We start from the raw sequence: 19,298 nt of genomic DNA, 5'->3' as shown, positions 1-19,298 counted from the left end.
ACTGTTCTTTCGAATGATTTCTGTCTTGGGTGCATATACCTCCATTTCCAAATACTACTGGATGGGTGCGGCTCCAGTGTTCAATTTACATGCATTCAATTGGCTCTTCGGGAATATCAGACATCGTACAGATTGTGACGATGTTGACTGTGCCAATAAGTCTTTCAGTGTTACGCAAACAAACCACGAAGATAAATTAGTTAATGCTCTCATAAACGATTTATCTACTCATCTATCTGAGGAAGAGGTATCTCAGAGATCCAAGCCAAGCACATAATCATTAAACTCGTGAACGCCATGCCATGCAAGTCTTTTTACCATTTCCCATCACGCCACCGCATTTGAACTTCGTCTACTCTTCCCCCGAGTTGAAATTACGCACGCGGCGCCTCGAACCGTTTGGGATCCATGTTGATCTTGCACAGCCGGGCCACGCAGCCGCTCAGCTGAAGCAGCGTCTGGACGCCCTCGAGGATCTTCATGTGGGTGAAGCCGATCTCCTTGATGAACTCGAGCTTGCTGTGCTCGCTGAGGGTGGGGATGGTCTTGGTGACCTTGAACATGGTGCTGATGATGTCGTGGCTCGAGTAGCCCAGGTCCCAGAGCTCGCGCAGCGTGTCGAGGGCGCTGTCGACCTTGCCTTCGTAGCAGGCCTTGAGCATGGCCTGGACCTTGATGGGGTGGGGCGAGTCGACCACCTTGAAGACGTTGTCGCCACTCACGAAGTTGAAACCCGCCCAGGTACTCTGCAGGTTGTTGATGGCCTGTCGCATATCACCCTCGGCGCTGAACACCAGGGCCGCTAGGCCGTCGTCGCTGTACTCGACCTTCTCGGCCTCGATGATCTGTAGGAGCCGCTTGACGACCTGGCTATCGGTCAGGCGGGCGTAGCGCAGGATGGCGCAGCGCGACTGCAGGGGCTCGATGATCTTATTGCTCTGGTTGCAGGCGAAGGCGAAGCGGGTGGTGTTGGAGTAGATCTCCATGGTGCGGCGGAGGGCCTGCTGGGCGCCGCTGGTCATGGAGTCGGCCTCGTCCAGGATGACGACCTTGTGGCGGCCCGCGGGCAGCGTGACCTTCTTCTGGGCGAAGCCCTTGATGCGGTTGCGCACCACGTCGATGCCGCGCTCGTCCGACGCGTTCAGCTCCAGCACCGCCTCCTTGTAGCTGTCGCCCAGCAGCTGCCGCGCCAGGCACAGCACGCTCGTCGTCTTGCCGATACCCGGCATGCCGCTGATGATGACGTGCGGCATGTTGCCATCCTTGGCGATGATCTTGAGGCGCTCGACGGTCTCGGTGTTGCCGACGATGTCGTCGAGGAATACGGGTCGGTACTTTTCTACCCTGTAGATTTTTCACAATTCCCTTGGTTAGTTCTCGTCGTCTTTGGTGTCGGTAGAGAGAGCTTCAACAGGGTATTGCTCACCAGGGAAGCTCGTAGTTGACGGCGCCATTGGTCGCAGCAGTCAAAGCCTTCTTGGCTGCTGATGTGGACGACTCGCCGACCTCTTCCTTTGCTTTGGGAGGCATTTTGTCTGGTTATGTGTCGGTTGCTGTGGTGGAATACGCCTGGTCGGGAGTTGGCTGGTTGATGGGTTGACTGCAGGCCGAAAACACTTAACGCGGTGTCAAGCTGGTAATTTGTCCCGCGACGCGTCTAGCTAGAGTGCCCCACCAACTAGGCTGATTGGCTAATTGCTGGCAACCACCTCCCAAGCAAGCGCAGCTTACATACGATGCTTACCTATGGATTTGACTGCAGCTAACGACATAGAAATTGTCTGACAATTTTCTCCAAGGCAATCTAAGGGTACCATTACTGTAGCTTTCGGATGCGGGTGACATGTATCAGAACGGTTGCATTATCTATCATCTTTGGTACATGTATAGATCTCTACTCTATGTCCGGTAGTCGCCATTGATGGTAATGTATTCATGGGAGTAATCGCAGGTCCAGTATGTGGCCTTCTCCTTGCCCGTTCCGAGGCGAACCAGGATCTCGAGGTCCTCGTGTTCCAGGATCTGCGCCGCCCTGGTCTCGTCCACCATCTCCGGCTCGCCGTCTACGAGCAGCTTCAGCTCCGGGCTGCCATCGGAGGGGACGAACGAGACGTTGGTCTTCTCCGGGATGATTTCCGTAATCTCGTTTTCTGTGGAGGCGCCGGGCTCCGTGATCAGCGAGTAGCCCGTGGCGCACAGAATGCGTCCCCAGTTGGCATCCTTGCCGTACAGGGCAGTCTTGACGAGCGGTGACCGGGCAATGGTGCTGGCGATCTTGCGAGCGCCCTGCTCGGTGGAGGACTCGGTCACATTGATGGTAACAAACTTGGTAGCCCCCTCGCCGTCACGGACAATGAGCTTGGCCAGGTCGGTAGAGAACTCGGAGAGGACGGTCTGGAGAGCCCGGTAATCTTCTGAGCTCGAGCTAGTGACTTCCTTACCACCCGCAGCACCATTGGCCAGAAGAGCGACAGTGTCGTTAGTCGAGGTATCGCCATCAATGGTGATGCTGTTGAAGGACTTATCAACGGCGTGCTTAAGCAGACCTGGCATCACCGACGAAGCAATGGGTGCATCAGTAGCAATCACGCCGAGAAGCGTAGCCATGTTGGGGTGGATCATGCCTGCGCCCTTGGTCATACCGGCAATGCGGTATTCTACTGAGGGAGAAGAGGGGAGGCTGAAGCTCTTGGAGATAAGTTTGGGGAAGGTGTCAGTTGTGCAGATAGCTGTTGCGCAAGTTAACCAGTGATCATGAGATGTGCCCAGTTTTCCATGAGCTACAGAAACATTGTCCAAAATCTTCTTGATGGGTAGTCTGATGCGTGTTAGTCAATGAGTCAGTCCTTGGCTAGTTTTTGGGAGTTGCTGCCCACCTCTGTCCGATGACGCCGGTACTCATGACGATGGTTGCCTTGTCAGCCCCAAGCGACTTGTCGGCCTCGGTAGCCATGGCCTCGGCGTCCTCCAGACCACCCTTGCCTGTCACGGCATTGGCGCATCCCGAATTGATGAGGACGCCCTGGAGCCCCGCATTGTTCTTTTGCTGGAGCAGAGAACGGCTGAACGTCACGGGGGCGGCCTGGAACTTGTTCTTGGTGAATACGGCCGCCGCCGCGCAGGGACGATCCGAAGTGATGAAGGCGAGGTCCGGCTTGGTGGTGTTGCTGGGCTTGACTCCGACAACGGTGCCCGAGACTTGGAACCCTCGCGGGTACGTGCCACTGGTGGGCACGTACTTCTTCTTCGCCGCGGGAACAGTGCCACTGGTGGACGCGGAATACATTCGCCTGCCCCATTGGGCAGGTAACCGAGTGAGCATCACCATCTTAATAGCAATTGAGACGTAAACTATGTTCTCTGTTACGAGGAGTCCTTGAGTCAACTCTGTAGATCAGTCAGTAGGAAATATGGCGGTGGAGAACGGCAGAATGACACCGGTGCTTGACCGATGGACGGCGAATGGTACAATTCCCCCAAAACCACTCTTATCCCCTTACCGCAGAGAGAATATCTCAATTGAACAACGCCATTGGAGACACACTTTTATCACGAGAGGAAAATCCATTCAGAAAAGTTCGTATGAGTAGCAGTTTCTTGCAGTGTGCAAGTGCAGAATTTGGGACGTCCGTAAGTTGCTTTGCTCCTCCCAAGGAATAACCGAACCCATGGACTGCGGTCTATCTACCGTCATTTTCTGCCTGCAACAGCGCAATATGCGATTCCGTTTCCCGCGTGGACCCACGATGCTCCATCTCCGAGGCATCGCTGCCGTCATCTTATCGGCGTAGCTCATCGCTTATTCCCGACTTGCTCACTTGTCACACTCGCTATCCTCGGTGTCACACTCGCTATCCTCGGTGTCATACTTGCAATCCTTGGTGTCACACTTGCAATCCTTGGTGATCCCGCAGATGTAGCAGAAATTGCAGCGGCATCGACGACAGCTAAATGGTATTTAGTCCTGATTGAGGTTCGGGTGGGAAAATGCCGTATAGGCTAATGACTTACTGCATATGGTAAGATCCTTCGGTGGGTTCGATCAGGCTCTTGCAACCGGGACACTGCTTGTAGCCGCACTTCCTGGCCAACTTCTTTGCCATGATGACGTACGGGTCCTCGACGCACTGGCCCGGATGCCATTCCCGACCGCAAGGCCTGCAAGTAAAGACCTCGCACTTGCGGCAGATGGCGATCTTGCCGTCTTTGACGAAGGGCGCCGGAATGAACTCGGAGCATTGGTGGCAATACGAAGTCGTGTTGATGTCGGCCTCGTGCTCCATGCGAGCTTGCAGATACCGGCTGGCCACCTCGGGGCCCACCAGTTCCAGTATCTCGGTAGTTGCCTCTATCTCCTCGCCCTTGCAGGGGTCCTTGAAGCATTTCGGGGGTTGTGTAGAGCCGAACCTCCAGGCTGTCATGAATGCGTTCTTCAGACAGTTCAGGCACCAATCGTGACCGCAAGGAAGGGGCACAAACTCCGTTGCTCTGCCATGGTCTTCTAGTTTTTTACAAACCTCGCATTTGGTGAGCGGATCTTGCTCGCTTTCGTCTTGCTGCGTCGACATCGTTGGTTGGTGATGGATTGTATGGTTTCCGATAGGTGTGGATGATCCGGAGGTGGATCCGGAGGTGAATTCGGAAGTGGAAGTGAGTCCGGAGCTGAGTCCGGAGGTAAATTCGGAGGTGGGCCGGAAGTGAATCCGGAAGTGAAGGTAGGCGGAGGTCGAAAGGACGCGACAGGAAGGCACTGCTCGAAAGGGCGTGACAGGAAGGCGCTGCTCGAAAGGGCGCGACAGGAAGGTAGGCGGAGCTCGAAAGGGCGCGACAGGAAGGCACTGCTTGAAAGGGCGCGACAGGAAGGCACCGCCGGAAAGGGCGCGACAGAAGGTATTGCCGGAAAGCACCGCCGAAAAGGGCGCGACAGAAAGTACTACCGGAAGTAGAAGGGAGTTCGGAGCTGAATATGGAGGTAAATTCGGAGGTGGACCGGAGGTGAATCCGGAAGTGAAGGCAGTCGGAAGTAGAAAGGGCGCGACAGGAAGGTACCGCCGGAAGTGGAAGTGAGTTCGGAGCTAGATCCAGAGGTGAACCGGAGGTGAATCCGGAGGTTAAGGCAGGCGGAGGTGGAAAGGGCGCGACAGGAAGGCACCGCCAGAAAGCACCGCCGAAAAGGGTGCGACGAAGGTGAAGACGGTGGTCAAGACGGTGGTTAAGACGGTAGTAGATACGGTGGTGAAGACAGGTTTAAATACCTTGGTGAAGAAGGACCTGGGTATGGAATTGAATACGATATCGAATGCCGGGTTGAATACAGAATTGAATGCGAAAGTGAATACAGAGGTAAAAGCGGTGGTAAAAAAGGCGCGGCAGGAAGGCACCGCCAAAAAGGGCGCGACAGGCAGCCCCCTCATCACTTTTGATATACGCAGACCTCGCCCACCTGGCATGGCAAATGGAAACCCCCTATTCACCCGTTATCACTCTCTGTGCAGGAATTGTGAGGACATGTAACCAAGAGAAACACCACAACTCATTGGCGCAGAAGAGGTTTTTTTTAAAGTCTATACTTAAGGTGGCCTTCATCATAAAGACTTTCATCTATACCGGAGATCCGATTCACAGCCTCGCACAACTGATGATCCGTATTAGCTCAGATTCCGCTTCAAGTGGCGGAGGTCTACTGTAACAGGAAGTGTTAAGTTGTGTGTGTATCTTACACAATACTATGTCTTGGATGATCAACAGAAATAGTTGACCGATACTCTACAGACCAAGTTCATGAGCGAACCCACGTTGGCTGGAACCACATCGGATTCTGTGTCACAACCCCCTATTAATCCTACATCTGGGACGAGTGTTGCTACCATACCTTGAGTAGGTATGGTATGCCTCGACACGGGTGGCCTGAATCCTCTCATAAGACACCATGATCTATTCTTATACGAGTATTTCAGCCCATGATGAGGCTCAGAAATTATTGCCTTATTGAAGCTTCTTCAATACACTCTTCCCGTTTTCCTTCAATTCGCATTAGGGGTTGCGGCTACAGACCACCACAAAAGCATGGGAATATTGTCCAGCATCCCAACAACCGACTGAAATACCTAGTGAGTCAATGAGGCAATAAGCAGACCATTAGAAACAGCAAAACACAGAATGCAATATCTGGTCGCTGTCCTGAATCCGTCCACCGTCTGTGAAATCTACGAGGATGTTGCTTGCGGCTGTTACTCCACTACAATTGGTGTCAATCTGGGGAAGCTCGTTGAGCGTTGAGCACCCCCCACGCTGTGCCATTGCGTGCTAGTTCCACTACTCGAGTGCCCAACCTTCTGAAAAAAAGACTCCCGATCGCGTTACTGACGGGCACCGATTCCGCATCGCTGAAAGACCACTTGATAGTCCGAGCTCGGGGTCTCGACACTTTATGGGAAAATACTGAAGAGCCAACATGGATTCCTATCCTATCAATCGAGGGGTCTTGCTTTGGTAGCGACGGGTCTGGATGTTGACAGGAAACCCAGCCGGCCAATCACATGATGCCAGCCAATCCGACCACACGATACGAGCCTCGGTCGGTGAAGGTTGGTACCTGCAGAGCTGAAAACGACATGGGGAAATCTCCCGAGGTGCCCAGTTTTCCTGCCTCCTCCCTTGCGTAATCCTATTTCCTCCGTGCCTAGCCAGCAAAAAAACGAGCCAGAGGACCAATAAAGTCCCATTTAGCGGTCAATTGAAAACCGTCCGTCCCTGCTAGACGTTTAACCCGAAAGCAGCAATTGAGAGCTTCTTCTGACGTTGGATTTTATTTTTATACAGGGGCTAACCTTCTCTGCCTATCTATATCCTGGGAACATATCGGGTAGCAATTGGGCGCGTTACATCGTTACCGTTGATTGTTTGCTACCGACAGACTGGGGGTCGTCAATCAAGCAAGTCCAACATAACAACAGCCGGCTGGAAGGATGTCACCACAACAATCAGAGCATGCCGAGCACGGCAGCAAAAGCAGCCGGCTCTCCTTCCAGGAGTACATGCAGTTGGTAGAGCTGCCGCAGCCGTCGCAGCCCTACGGCAACCAGCATGGGGCCCAGCAGCCGAAGCGCTACATGAGCCAGCGGGCGTCCTGGATGCCGGGCATCGACCTGCCCAGCCCGATGCGCGAGCAGATGACCTTCAAGGGCGCCGCGTACGGAGGCCACGTCTACAGCCAATCCGGCCTCGCCGCCTCCAAGGCTTTTGCCGAGATGCGCGAGAAGCTGGAGAAGCAAGGCAAGGGCAAGCAGTACAAGGGCAAGGTCTTTGGCATACACGTAAGCTAAGCTGCCTTTTCTTCTTGGCTCCGAGATGGGATCTGCTGAGTGCATACTCAAGTATGCTTTGGCAATCCTGTACCATACCAATCCCGCTTTCGGCACTTGCCACCACCAGAAGCATCTACGCTTCTGACCATCGTTCTGACCATGACCAACAGACCATCCACGGGTACTTCTCCGAGGCCGGCCTCATTGACCGGCCATTCGTCTACGAAGTGACGCCCGTGTCGACGGCGAACCTGGCCTTTGCCAACTTCTCCGTCACGGCGCGGCAGCCGCAGCAGCCCACCAGCAGCCCGTCGGGGGACCACTACCCGCTGTCGGACGCCGTCAACTCGCCCATGGGCCCCATCTGCTTCACGGCGCTCGTGTCCTTCCGCCCGGCCAGCTCGTCGCAGGTGGTGACCCAGGAGGATCCGCCCCAGCGCCGCTTCGCCCACATCCTGGACACGCGGCCGCCGCACAAGTGGGACCCGGCGCCCCTGGTCGACATCGACCGCGTCGTCGCCATGCTGCCGCCGGGCAAGAAGCGCGGCGCCGGCACCTTCCCCTGCGTCGACATGAAGAAGGTCGACATGGAGGACTACAACCGGGGCCGGCCCCTGCACGAGCGCCGCGAGCTGATCCTCTACCGCCGCATCCTCTCCCCCGCGGAGCAGGAGAAGAAGCGGAAGCGGGAGTCGGAGCGGCACAGGAAGAAGAAGGGCGACAAGGAGGACATGGAGGACCCCGACGCCCACATCCTCACGCACGCCTTCGAGGCCGACCGCAACGGCCTGCTCATGGCCGGGAACCACGTCGGCTTCGGGTCGTCGCTGGCGCGCGCCGCGACCCTGAGCTACTCGTTCGTCGTGCACGTCAGTCCCGAGGAGGCCATCATGGATACCCAGCAACCGAAGGAGCGACGGCCGCAGGAAGATGAGCTATACCAGCGCCAGCACCAGCTGGAGCTGCAACGAGAGCAGGAAGAGAGGATGCGACAGCAGCACGAGCACGAGCACGAGCAGCGGAGGAGGTCGTCGTCCGCGTCGTCTTACCCACCGACGCTATCCCTGCCCTTCTCGCCGTCGGCGGGGCCGTCGCGTCCGTCTTCTCGTGGCCCCCACGACAGCCACCATTCCGAACAGCACGACCGCATTATCATCGAGCAATTCAAGCACGAGGACGACGAAAAGTTTGACGAGAAAGACCAGGAAGACGACGAGGAGGCGGCCAACAGAGACGAGTGGTGGATACAAGAGGCGACGTTCCCGCGCGTCGAGGCGAACCGCTGCGTCGTCTTGTCCAAGATCTGGAGCCCGCAGGGCAAGCACGTGGCCACCGAGTACCAGGACGGCATCATCCAGAGCCGGGAGGGGCCCGACCCGCGAATGGCGCATCGAACGAGCAAGCTGTAAACGAGTAATCTACTTACTTGTATAGTATGGTATCTGTCTGACCTTGTACAAACTTCATTCATTAGCAGCCAGCCAGCCTCCGGGAACGAAAAATAGGGAAGAGATGAGGGCGAAGTGTGAGAATATCCCGGAGGACGGTATCTTTTTCTTTTCTTTCAAGCATGAGCATAGCGATACCTACCATAGTCGAAATTCATAGTCCTTAAATATAGTTTGCACGATGTCCATCTATGAATTTTGCGTACAAGTGACGTATATGGACGACTGAGAGTGACACAGCCAGGGAGTGGCCTCTTACTGAGGATACCAGAGGTAATTCTTGATGAGTGTTGGTCTGTTTTCATGGTGGTATATATGCTCCCGAAGCCTATTACCATGCATACCCGCCCCGAATGCCACCAACCCACCCGATATCCATGCCCCCAAACTCCTCGCTCGATAATCGATCAGCCCAGAAATATGCACACCGGATCCTCTTCTATATACAATCAAGACTCGACGAAAAGAAAGGAAACTGTGTCTCTACTGGGACATGCCCATATTTTGTTACTGCCGCCGATATGGCGGCGGCCCCGCAAAGCTCACTTTGATCTCCTCCGACTCGACGGGGCTCCCCGTATTACTACCCCTCTTCCCCTTGTTCGCGACCGCCTTCTCCCCACTGCCGACCAGAACCTTCACGGCCGGTAAGCGATGGTTCGGGCCGGATCGCTGTGGTAAAGTCGGCAGGGGATCCCAAGCCGTCCGCTGCAGCGGCTGCTGCTCCCAGGCGCGGCTGAGCAACGGGCTCGCCGTCGATGCGGACGTGGGGCTCGCGTACGGGTTACTGTGGTTATTGTTGGCGGCATGGTATCCCGAATAGGGACTTTTGTGGTGTTGGTGGTCCATTACGCCGGCGGCACTCATGGGCGGTTGCGTGACGCTGGTGTAGTCGGCCGGGTTGTAGGACCTCAGGGGCAAAAGCTGCGCCGTGCTCTTCGTGCTGACGGCGCTCGCGGGCGTGGCCGTGTCGACGGGGGAGAAGCCCTTGGCCTTGGGCGAGGTGGAATAGTGCACATGGTCCGGGACAGTGGGCGCAGATGTCGCGATGTTCCGTAGGTTCGGACTACCGCGGTAGCTGCGCTCCCCGCTCCTGAAGCCCGAGCTCGGTGCTATGGAAGGCGACCAGTAAGGGGAGGCAGAGACGGGGTTGGAGCCCAGGGCCGCCGTCGGACTCATATACGGCGTCATCTTTTCTTCCTGTAAGGTGTTGGGGTCTGCCACGTTTGAGGAGAACCCGGGCGACCGAGGCGAGAGATGGGTCTGGCACCTGAATGACAGGGACGAAGCAGGGCGATGGCCCTTGCGCCTGTTTGGCGCATTGCCATCCAGAGAAGCCGCCAGGCGCTGGCGGCGATTTCTCCGGGTGCGGCGACGCACGAAGATGAGTCCAGCAATCGCCAATAACAAAACCACACCGCCGATGGCAATGCCCACAAGTGCCGGTATTCCCAGCGCGGGTGCCTCGGCAGATTCAGCAGCCGAAGAGGAGATGGGATCGACCATGCCGATAAGGGTGGGCGAGAACACGGTGTCGTTTAGCCCGACCGCGGTACCGGCTGCGGGCTTCTGCGTGCATCCCGCCTCCAGGGCCACCATGAAGTTGGCCAAGTACTTCTGATCCTGAGATGCGGACACGCAGGATATGCATTTCTCGATCTGGGTATTGACCATGGCCTCGCCGTCGGCACCGCAGAACCCGTACGGATCGAGGCCGCCTTTGACATTGAGCTTATCGCCGGTCAAGGCATTTTCCAGACCGCCGCACGCCGTAGACGTCGAACAGGGTGTCGACTCAATATCAGTGGCATTGGGGAAACCAAAAATACAATGGTCAAACGTGTATCGGAGGTTATCTACATGTTCATCACGTTAGTGTACATGTCTGTGTGTATATAGGTATAAGTCAGGAGGAAATGAGATGAAACATACAGAGAAACCACCCTTGGTCCGTCTCGGAGCCCTGGGAGAAAGTGCTGTCTTGGAGACAGCTGAGACATCTGCGGAACTTCTGCCCGGAGGCCGTGCTGGCGTAGTCCCTATCATGACAGTTGACGTCTTTGTTTAGGGTGTTTGATGAGTTTGGATCAGAGTAATCCAAGTCGTTCGAGTCCACGCAAAATGAAGCGCAGGGGGAGTTGGGCGTAACTTGCAACGCATGGTTGATGGAAATGAAGGAGAAGAGTATTAAAGTGAGGATAGAAGGTAACGAAGACATCTCGCCGGGAGATTTGCGTTATTCAGAAAAGGCGCCGCAGCTAAGAGTTAGAGAACGTCAGGGTTGTTTGGTATTATATCAAAAGGAACGTAATCAGTTGGGAGATTATTAAGTTGCCAGCCTGCTGGTGAATATCTATGCCGCGATAGTTGGGTATAACATGAAGAGACTAAGGGAAGGAAACCGAGCCAAAGATAGAAACGACGGAAGTAGTTGGGTGAGGAACGTAAGCTGCATGTCGACAGGCGATCGAAGGAGCGTGTATACATATACCTAGATGAGTCTACGAAATCGTCTGCATCACACCACACCAGGCCATGCGATGTGGGAACAACTATTTCTGCTAATGTACTGCGTTGCCGCTCTCATGTCGTCTATTGCACGAAAGAGATGCCGGTGATACGGCAAGTGGTGGTGTTGACGAACCCACACCAGGATGTGCCGCCCGAACTATTGAAAAATTCCCCGGCTGACCACGCATCATCAATGGATGATGTGAGAAGGATACCGGGGACGCTTCCTCGAGTAGTTGACGGTAGGGCTAGATGTTTGTCCGAAAAGGAAATAGAGCTGCATGGGTTCCGGGCGTGCCTCATGGGTTGAGCCAACCAGATGGGGGCGACGGAGTCTTGGCTCATTTTCAAGCGCTGTGATTGAGCGGCGCGGCGGTCCAAAAATGGGCTGGCAGTTGGGTCGCGGGCGGTTGCGACTTCAGCGGCCCAAGGACTCTCTCACCTCTGAGAGGCCAGCCCCGGACTCCTGGGCTGCCACACCAACATCAGTGCAGAAGTCGAGTCCAATGGGGATCGAGATGTGCCTTGCTTGTTGAGCGCCGGCGCCGTCCGTCGGGGCGACGATGATGATGACTTGCAGACGAGGACACTCTGCACGACAAAACCTAGAGGGTCGTCCGATCAAAGTGACTGATGGACTGCATGCGGAGAAACTCTGCCCATCTTAATGGACAGACCTGGATATGGAGCTACTTCAGCCGGACTAACAGCTGGTCGGCTGGTAGGTGTAGGAATCAGACAGCCGAGGCGAGTCATATCACAACGGAGGGAGCGATTGAACAATGATACCATTGATGACGCGCCTGGAAGCATGTCTGCAAGTGTCCTTCTCAGTTGAGTCAGGAACGAAGACACCATTTCGGGGTGTATTGGCCGGGCGAATGAAGAACTGTGATGAGTGACGAGTTGGATGCAGCTTGCATGCCGGACTGATGCAGATGCAGGACGACTTTGCTGCTAGAACCACCAAAGCGCTTATTTTTAGGTCGTCCATCGCACACTACAGCACACGTTCGGCACCGGCTCTCCACCCTCGCTTGCAGTTGGTGGCCCATCCACACCAACATGCACAGGGCCAAGGGCTCAACCTAGATCCCTTTCCTCCGTAAAGATCTACCCCCTATTGCAATATGACTTTTCCATGCCACAATGCGATTCCTGCTGATTCTGACTCGCCTTACTGTTGCAACCGCTTAAGGCTACTCATATCGCGGCGGCTGTAGAGAGCGCATGCGACGCTGCAGGCGCCCTCATAAACACCCGATGCATCTCAATTCGCCATTCAGACGCCCATCGCTGATTTGGTAGACACATGAGAAGACTTCGAATTTGGTGGTAAAGTCGTCAGTGAGACGAGACGAGAATGTTGCAAACCTTCTCGTCCTGTTGTGTATATATCTTTAAATCTATCAATATGGGTATATAGGAGTATTCTGCTGTATCATAACCGTGAACTCCGTAGGGCACCGCCGCCCTTAACCATGGTGCGGCTGACTGACTGACTCCCTCAGAGCATTAAACCCGTAATATCTAAGTCCGATGGTCTGTCCAAGGAAGCGCATAAAATACCGATGTGGGTATCCAGAATCCCAGCGCGCCGGTCTAGCAAAACGCCAAAGGTGACCCCGACTGAACCCTGATTACTAAGACGGCCATTGCCCCCCTGGATGCATGAACCCCAAGTAAGCCCCCATATGAATTTTCCAATAACGCCGCCCAAATGCAAGTTGTACTTCGTTCCGTTTGTTGCGCCCTCCAGACGACTACCATTAAACGAGTGAGGAGGTAGTTCCTTGATCTTCAAGGTGGCAAACCAGCCACATGTCAAGGTCGCCGCCTTTACATAGACGAGGCAGCATTTAGCCGTACAGTCCGTTGACACCGTTGAGAAGTACCTTGTTGCCCATGATGCCTATCTTGGACTCAAAGAAACACCGCCCTTGCGCACAATCGGCATGGAAGACGATTGCACTGCCATCCGGGAGCGGGGTGGCGCCTCCAGGGGCCGTCAAGCCAAAGGCGTCATTGGTGACGACCAGGGGCCCGCTTTCGCTTCTTGTGTAAGGTCCGCGGACACTCTTGGAGTAGGCATAGTCCACGTTGTAGGTCGGTGAAGTGAAACACCCCGAGCTGAAAAACATCACGTAAAGCCCGTCAGAATCCCGGAAGATGGCCGGGGCTTCCACCAGGGGGCCGTCCGAAGAGATGCGGTCCAATATCTGGATTGGGTTGCCTCTCTTGCTGATCAGATCGGGCCCAACCTCTTGCAGTAATATCGGCGTTGACTTGAAAGGCGCTACACCATTGTTGCAAGAGCCGCCGTTGCCAATCGAGTTGCCGTCAATCTTGTAGACGACATAGTGTTTTCCATCAGTATCCAAGAAGCCCGAAGGATCTATGCTGCCACCTCGGCTGAGATCGCAGTCAAATGGCTGGGCCGATGGCTTATAAGGACCTGTGACCTTTGTCGCGGTGGCGGTGCCAACACAGTGAAACTTGGTGTTCGATTTGACTTGTCCGGAGTAATACATAACGTAGGTGCCGTCGGCCGCACGCCGAACGTCGGGTGCCCAGGTATTCGAGTTAGTTGTCCAGGACCCAGCGTTTGGCAGGGGGTCAGTGTCGAGATACGTCCAGGGCCCGCCTGGCGCGGCGGATCTCGCCATCTGTATGTGCTTGCCGTTGCCGGCTGTCGCGAAGGTATACCATTGTCCGTCCTTATCTTGGAGAATAGATGGATCCGGAAAGTCCATGTTGATGAGAGGTCTGTCTCCGTCACGGCGCCATAGCCGTGGCGCAGATGGCTGAGGGAGAGCCAGAGCTGTAGAGATGAGCAGCAGTGGTGCCGCAAGGCGTAATGTCCAGGATGATCTCATGTTGTTGAGATGGGCTGGGCCTCTTTATGCTTGTTTCAAGAGCGTGATGTTGCCAGACGTTTGTCTTATAGCGCATGCCACGCGTTGCAACCAAATTGGCAGGGCGATGATGTTCAGGACCGGGCCTGCTGGTGGCCAGAAAAGTATGTATGTATGAACGATGCAACCCGATGTGGTCCGTTTGTTTGCTGGACAGGGCAGCTACCAAGGAGTGAAAGAAGAGAGAAGTAGGAGAGAAAGAGGTGTATCGTCTAATGTTGAGGCGTATCCAACAGACCTTTCCTCGGGAGAAGCAGAAAACAGGACGGGAAGAGAGGATATTATAAGACTTTAATTTCAGGCCAAAAGCAACGGGCGAACCGCTTGCAGACAGCAGTTAGGTATTATATAGCGGTCATGAGCTGAGTCGATTAGTCGAGGGAACAAGCACCCAAGGGCAGGACTGGACGAAGCAGACGAGTCCTTGACAACGAACTTGATGTACACAGGGATCAAGTCGTTTGTGTTACGGCCGGGGTGATATGGGACTCGTGCCCAGTTACCCCGTATACTGACCGCCATGGCTGAGAAGGAGGAGGCGTAGGCGCAAGAAAACGTGTCGAGGAGGCGCGATTGGGTGTATGCTCCCCATGGTGCATGTCTCTCAGTGTGATGAACTCAATGCAGGCAGGTACGGAGGACAGGCAGGGTGGGGCCTGCACTGCCCGGACGATGGAGCGTCAAGCGTCGCATGGTTTTTGGTGCTCGAGGCAATTTGCATCTGGCTCATGCTCGCATGCATGGTTGTCCTACAGATCAAGTTCGGGGCCGGGGCTAGCTTAGCTGCTGCCGAATCTCCTTTCCTTCGTTCCTTTTTTCCCTTTCCTCCTTCCTTCTGTGGGTGCTGGCGTGTATAATCTGGCTTGTCTGGCAGCGCGGTGTTACCCAAGACAGCTCATACTGATGTTTCACAAATATTGGACCGGCCAGTTGGGGGGGCTTGTTTGGAAGATTTGCCCGTTTGCCGACAGGTGGCAAGGCAGCGAGAAAACCAAGTCGGGTATGGTCTGATGGAGGGAGGGAACAGGAGGCAGGAAGTGTTTTGTGAATCCACTTGATAACATTGAAATATGTCCGGGCTCGGGCTGTTTGTTACTCAAAACGGTCGGCAGTAGCCTGCCGGGGATGGCGTTGGCAGTTGGCGAGATTCTAAGGCCGTTCTAGAAAAGCAGCAGTCACGAGCCGATCGTTACTTCCCGTCACAGACTGGCGTTCTAAAACCTTAGCCCAGCCCGGCAAGCTGCCGCCAGGGGCGATCACTCCCCATAATAATTTGACATGGGAGTCAATGGAACACTGCCCATTGACCAGAGATTGGCCGACTGGATTTGCAAAGGAGCAAAAGTCCAAAGGCCCGCGAACAGGGGGGCTCGTTCTAGATTAGATTAGATGAAATAAGAACCATCAATCTACAAATTGTTCGTATGATGGACGAGATGCGGACGGCTGTCGGTCCTTCCGTTTCTTTAAACTACATAGAGACGAGACGCCGAGACGGCACGGAGATGCCAATGGGCTTGGTATGCCCTTCTGTCTGAACCACCTAGTTGGCACGCTTGGAGAGTCCGGTGAAATGCCAACCAACGTTCCCATCAGACCAGACGATGTTCAGATGACCAAATCTGTTTTCAGAAAAGGGGAAACTAGCTGATTCTGACGTCGTGAACGTCGTCAGCTGCAAATCAATATTTGCCATTCTCCATCATAGCTAGCTCGACGGCTTCGGTGGTGACGATGAAGAGGCACCGTTTCAAGATCGGCTTCTCAAGATGCGCGAATTTCCAGGTCAGACTGACAAGTGCTGGATGGCAGGGACTTGGTGGTTGACTCGGTTAGGACGGGGAAGGCGGGCAGCGGGGAGCCTGCAGCCTGGCCGACTGCCATCTGCCGGCCAGGCCTTGTGAGCAGGATCGCAAACCGGCCTGTGGGTGCGCCGCGTGGAGATTCAGGGTCCTGCTACAATGCCCGCACAGGCGCCGAGGGTGCCGTGCTCCATGCAATTGAATCTCTAACATTATCGGGTGGCTTGGCTTTTAGATCGTCGCGTTCCACTCCGCGCATCATCATGCTTCGTCTGCTAGGCAGAGCACAAAAGTCCCGAGGTCCCTGTCATCTATCCAGGGATGGCACATCTGCGGTTACAACCAGCCCCTATCAAAACATGGATAGGTAATGGAAACACTTGCCCAGTCGGATTTTTTTTTTCGAGTGTTACTAGATGCGATAATTGGAATCGCAAATGTAAATACACATGCCTATGCACGCAGCACCATGTAATTAACCTAGTTTGATGCAGAAGACGATGCCCGTCACAGTTCGCAACCAACAGCTGCGCAACATATGTAATTATTCAAAGCTGCCAAGAAAGACGACATCGCTGTGTATGCAAGTTGAGACGACATCTGCATGTACATAGCTGTGTGCTGCTATCGATTTTTGAGCGGGTGATCACCATGGCGCCGCAGTTCACGAACTCAGCTCGAGTTTGAGCATGCAAGGTCCCGCGAACTCTAAAGATCAGACCAGATCCAGAATGATGTCAATCAATGCAGCGACTAGGTACCTATTGGTCCGAATTCAAGCAACTCTGAAGCCTCCAAAAAGCAAAGGATGAAATGACTATGTATGAAGCAAGCCGAAACGCCTTTTCCGTAAATCCTCAAGCACTATACAATTCTGCAGAGAACGCCCATGTGCCTACATACTGGGCACCGTCGACACTCGACTTCGCCCAGGAATAACCACACGTCATAAACACCTGTCAGCACCCACTTCAACCCCTTATCCTTAACCTGGGTTGAGACAGCCCAACGGTTTGTCACTCGTGCGCTGCTGACGATTGCTCAACCAGGTTCGGATGTCCTCAAACGAGGGCGGGCGGTGTAACGCGTTACTAGTTGTTTCGGTGGTCATGTTCCACAAGATGGTATCTAACAGATAACTCAGTCGGACTCGTCATCGTCACTGTCCTTTCCTCCCTTGGAAGCGCGTTTCGCCTTCTTGGCGGCCTTCTTCTCGGCCTTTAATCGCTTGCGCTCGGCCTTCTCGTCGGCTGTCTCGCCGTCGTGCTTCTTGCGCTTCTTGTCCTCCTTCTCGGCGGACTTGGGTTTGGGGGTCTCGGCCGCCGCGGGGGCGGGAGTGGCAGGAGCGGGAGCCTCGGACATGGCAACATCGGCAGCGGTAGCCGGTGCGGCAGCATCCTCGGCAGGGGCGTGGAAGTCCTTGTAGCCAGACTTCCAGGCGGCGGGGGTGGACTCGTTGGGGCGACCGTACTTGTCAAGCTTGCCAGAGGCCTTGAGCTTCTTCTTCTCGGTAGCCTGGGGGCCAAGTCCCCATCGTCGCGGGTACAGGTCACGCTCCATGATGCAGCGCTTGACCTTTGCGACAACACCGTGGTCGCATGTAGACATCTCCACAGTGGACATCTGAGCAATGGCGAGGGCGATGGCCTCACCCTTGGTTGTGATCAGAACAACCTCGTCATGGACATCAATGCCAGCCTCTGGAAGCGAATTAGTATATGGTCAGGGCTAAGGTTCTAAAGTTAGGGGCGTCTTGCTTACCATAACGGAGGAGACCAGGCAACATGAGCTTGGCACCGTAGCAGATAGCGTTGACTGTCGAATCCTTGACCACAATCCTCTTGTAGCCAACCAACAATGTCTCCAACGGCTTGATGATGTGACGGAGGTACTTCTCGTCACTCTGGTTATCCCTCATCCACTGGGCATCCAAGACATCGTGCAGGGTGACCAAGTCATCCGCCTCAGACATGGCACCGGAGCGCACACGACGGAGCTCCTGCATGTGTCCACCGACTCCGAGAAGGAGACCGAGATGGACGCAAAGGGTTCGGATGTAGGTTCCGGCCTCGCAGGACACCCAGAACACGGCAAGGTGGCGGTCATTGTCAAACTTCACAACATGTTAGTTCAGAATGGTACTACCCAGGCAGCGAAATGCACATACCTCGATGAGCTTGGACTCGTAGACGGTTCGGATTCGGAGAACACGCTTGACGGCAGAAATCAGGGGGCTAAAGCAATTGGGTCAGCACATATTTTGCATACTTTGTTGAACATGCCATTGAGTGAGGATTTGCTTACGGTCGCTGGAAAAGAGAACCAGTGAGGGTCTCGAGAGCACGAGCAAACTGCTGCTCGCCTCCGGGAAGAGAGCCGTGCAGGCGGCACACGGCAACATATTCCTTACCAGCGCTCTATTCGGGGGTTAGCAAGCCTTCTTCCACACATCGTACGATGAGCTACTGCTCGAGCAGTCCTTGCTCCAGACCTCGCTCCAGCAGTTCTCAGAAATGGGCGGCGTACCTGTTGACTCTTGACAAGACGGGTGGCGCGGTCAATTGCGACAATCAAGCAACCAGTAACCTTGGGATCCAGAGTACCACTGTGACCGGTCTTCTCGACGCGCAGAATTCGCTTGACCCAGGCGACGACTTCGTGGGACGAGGGGTTCGAGGGCTTGTCGAGGTTGATGACACCGGAAGACACACTGTCAGACACATATCAGCAGGCAGTTCGGCCTAGATCGCTTCGGACATTGCGCGTTCGCATGCTCGACTTGGGTGGTGGCTTCTTACTAGGACTTCAGGTCACGGTTCAAGGGCGAGCAGCCATTGGGGATGGGCGTGAAGTGGCCGGTCCTGACGAGAACTGCGGTTATAAGGTCAGCTATCGTGTCATTCGTCGCGATTGGGTGTATGGTGTTCGCGTACGCTTGTCATAGTTCTTGAGCAGGAGAGGGACCTGAGACCAGTCAACAGCCGGTGCATCAGCCTGGGGCTTGATGACGAAGGTCTCCTTGCTCGCGGGCACGAGGGCGTTGTCAGCCATGATATGTCGGCCGCTAAATCTACTGAACGGGAAAATAAGATATGCGGGCGACAGTAAGGCGATGTTGTTGTACGGATACTTGGCCCTGTTGCGAACTTTTTGTTCTGCACTTCGAATGGACTCGGACCTGTAGCTCTCGAAAAAAAAGTTCCAGATATTTTTCCTGATGTGGGGCAGAAAGTCCAGCGGCCAGCCACGAAAACAGTCTCTTCGTGGTTTAGCGTCATGCGACTAACCAAGCTCGCGCCTCACTTCGCGGTGTGA

The 19,298-nt window shown here is 54.8% G+C and overlaps 7 protein-coding genes across 7 annotated transcripts; 1 reads left to right on the top strand and 6 right to left on the bottom strand.

Moving 5' to 3' along the window:
• Positions 1 to 374: 374 nt before the first annotated feature.
• PG985_014519 (uncharacterized protein) lies at positions 375 to 1,530 on the bottom strand (the record flags this gene model as incomplete). Its single annotated transcript, XM_066834285.1, has 2 exons — positions 375 to 1,344; positions 1,427 to 1,530. 2 exons carry the CDS (start codon positions 1,528 to 1,530, stop codon positions 375 to 377), a joined length of 1,074 nt encoding a protein of 357 aa, XP_066679025.1.
• A 369-nt stretch (positions 1,531 to 1,899) lies between these two features.
• PG985_014518 (arginine biosynthesis ArgJ) lies at positions 1,900 to 3,328 on the bottom strand (the record flags this gene model as incomplete). The annotated part of the gene is made up of 2 exons (XM_066834284.1): positions 1,900 to 2,818; positions 2,877 to 3,328. The coding sequence occupies 2 exons, from the start codon at positions 3,326 to 3,328 to the stop codon at positions 1,900 to 1,902; spliced, it is 1,371 nt and encodes a 456-aa protein (XP_066679024.1).
• A 486-nt stretch (positions 3,329 to 3,814) lies between these two features.
• Positions 3,815 to 4,568, bottom strand: PG985_014517 (uncharacterized protein; the record flags this gene model as incomplete). The annotated part of the gene is made up of 2 exons (XM_066834283.1): positions 3,815 to 3,947; positions 4,012 to 4,568. The coding sequence occupies 2 exons, from the start codon at positions 4,566 to 4,568 to the stop codon at positions 3,815 to 3,817; spliced, it is 690 nt and encodes a 229-aa protein (XP_066679023.1).
• Positions 4,569 to 6,968: 2,400 nt separating this feature from the next.
• On the top strand, positions 6,969 to 8,716 carry PG985_014516 (acyl-CoA thioesterase II; the record flags this gene model as incomplete). Its single annotated transcript, XM_066834282.1, has 2 exons — positions 6,969 to 7,316; positions 7,478 to 8,716. The coding sequence occupies 2 exons, from the start codon at positions 6,969 to 6,971 to the stop codon at positions 8,714 to 8,716; spliced, it is 1,587 nt and encodes a 528-aa protein (XP_066679022.1).
• A 546-nt stretch (positions 8,717 to 9,262) lies between these two features.
• Positions 9,263 to 10,973, bottom strand: PG985_014515 (LPXTG-domain-containing protein; the record flags this gene model as incomplete). Its single annotated transcript, XM_066834281.1, has 2 exons — positions 9,263 to 10,611; positions 10,688 to 10,973. 2 exons carry the CDS (start codon positions 10,971 to 10,973, stop codon positions 9,263 to 9,265), a joined length of 1,635 nt encoding a protein of 544 aa, XP_066679021.1.
• A 2,152-nt stretch (positions 10,974 to 13,125) lies between these two features.
• PG985_014514 (glycosyl hydrolase family 43) lies at positions 13,126 to 14,142 on the bottom strand (the record flags this gene model as incomplete). Its single annotated transcript, XM_066834280.1, has 1 exon — positions 13,126 to 14,142. One exon carries the CDS (start codon positions 14,140 to 14,142, stop codon positions 13,126 to 13,128), a length of 1,017 nt encoding a protein of 338 aa, XP_066679020.1.
• Positions 14,143 to 17,123: 2,981 nt separating this feature from the next.
• On the bottom strand, positions 17,124 to 19,034 carry PG985_014513 (uncharacterized protein; the record flags this gene model as incomplete). The annotated part of the gene is made up of 7 exons (XM_066834279.1): positions 17,124 to 17,683; positions 17,745 to 18,096; positions 18,151 to 18,217; positions 18,288 to 18,400; positions 18,510 to 18,693; positions 18,782 to 18,854; positions 18,917 to 19,034. 7 exons carry the CDS (start codon positions 19,032 to 19,034, stop codon positions 17,124 to 17,126), a joined length of 1,467 nt encoding a protein of 488 aa, XP_066679019.1.
• Positions 19,035 to 19,298: the final 264 nt, after the last annotated feature.

The sequence above is a fragment of the Apiospora marii genome (assembly GCF_038362585.1).
Source record: "Apiospora marii strain CBS 49790 chromosome Unknown utg000011l_segment0_segment0, whole genome shotgun sequence".
Taxonomy (NCBI): Eukaryota; Fungi; Ascomycota; class Sordariomycetes; order Amphisphaeriales; family Apiosporaceae; genus Apiospora; species Apiospora marii.
This window is presented reverse-complemented; position numbering and strand designations above follow the sequence as displayed.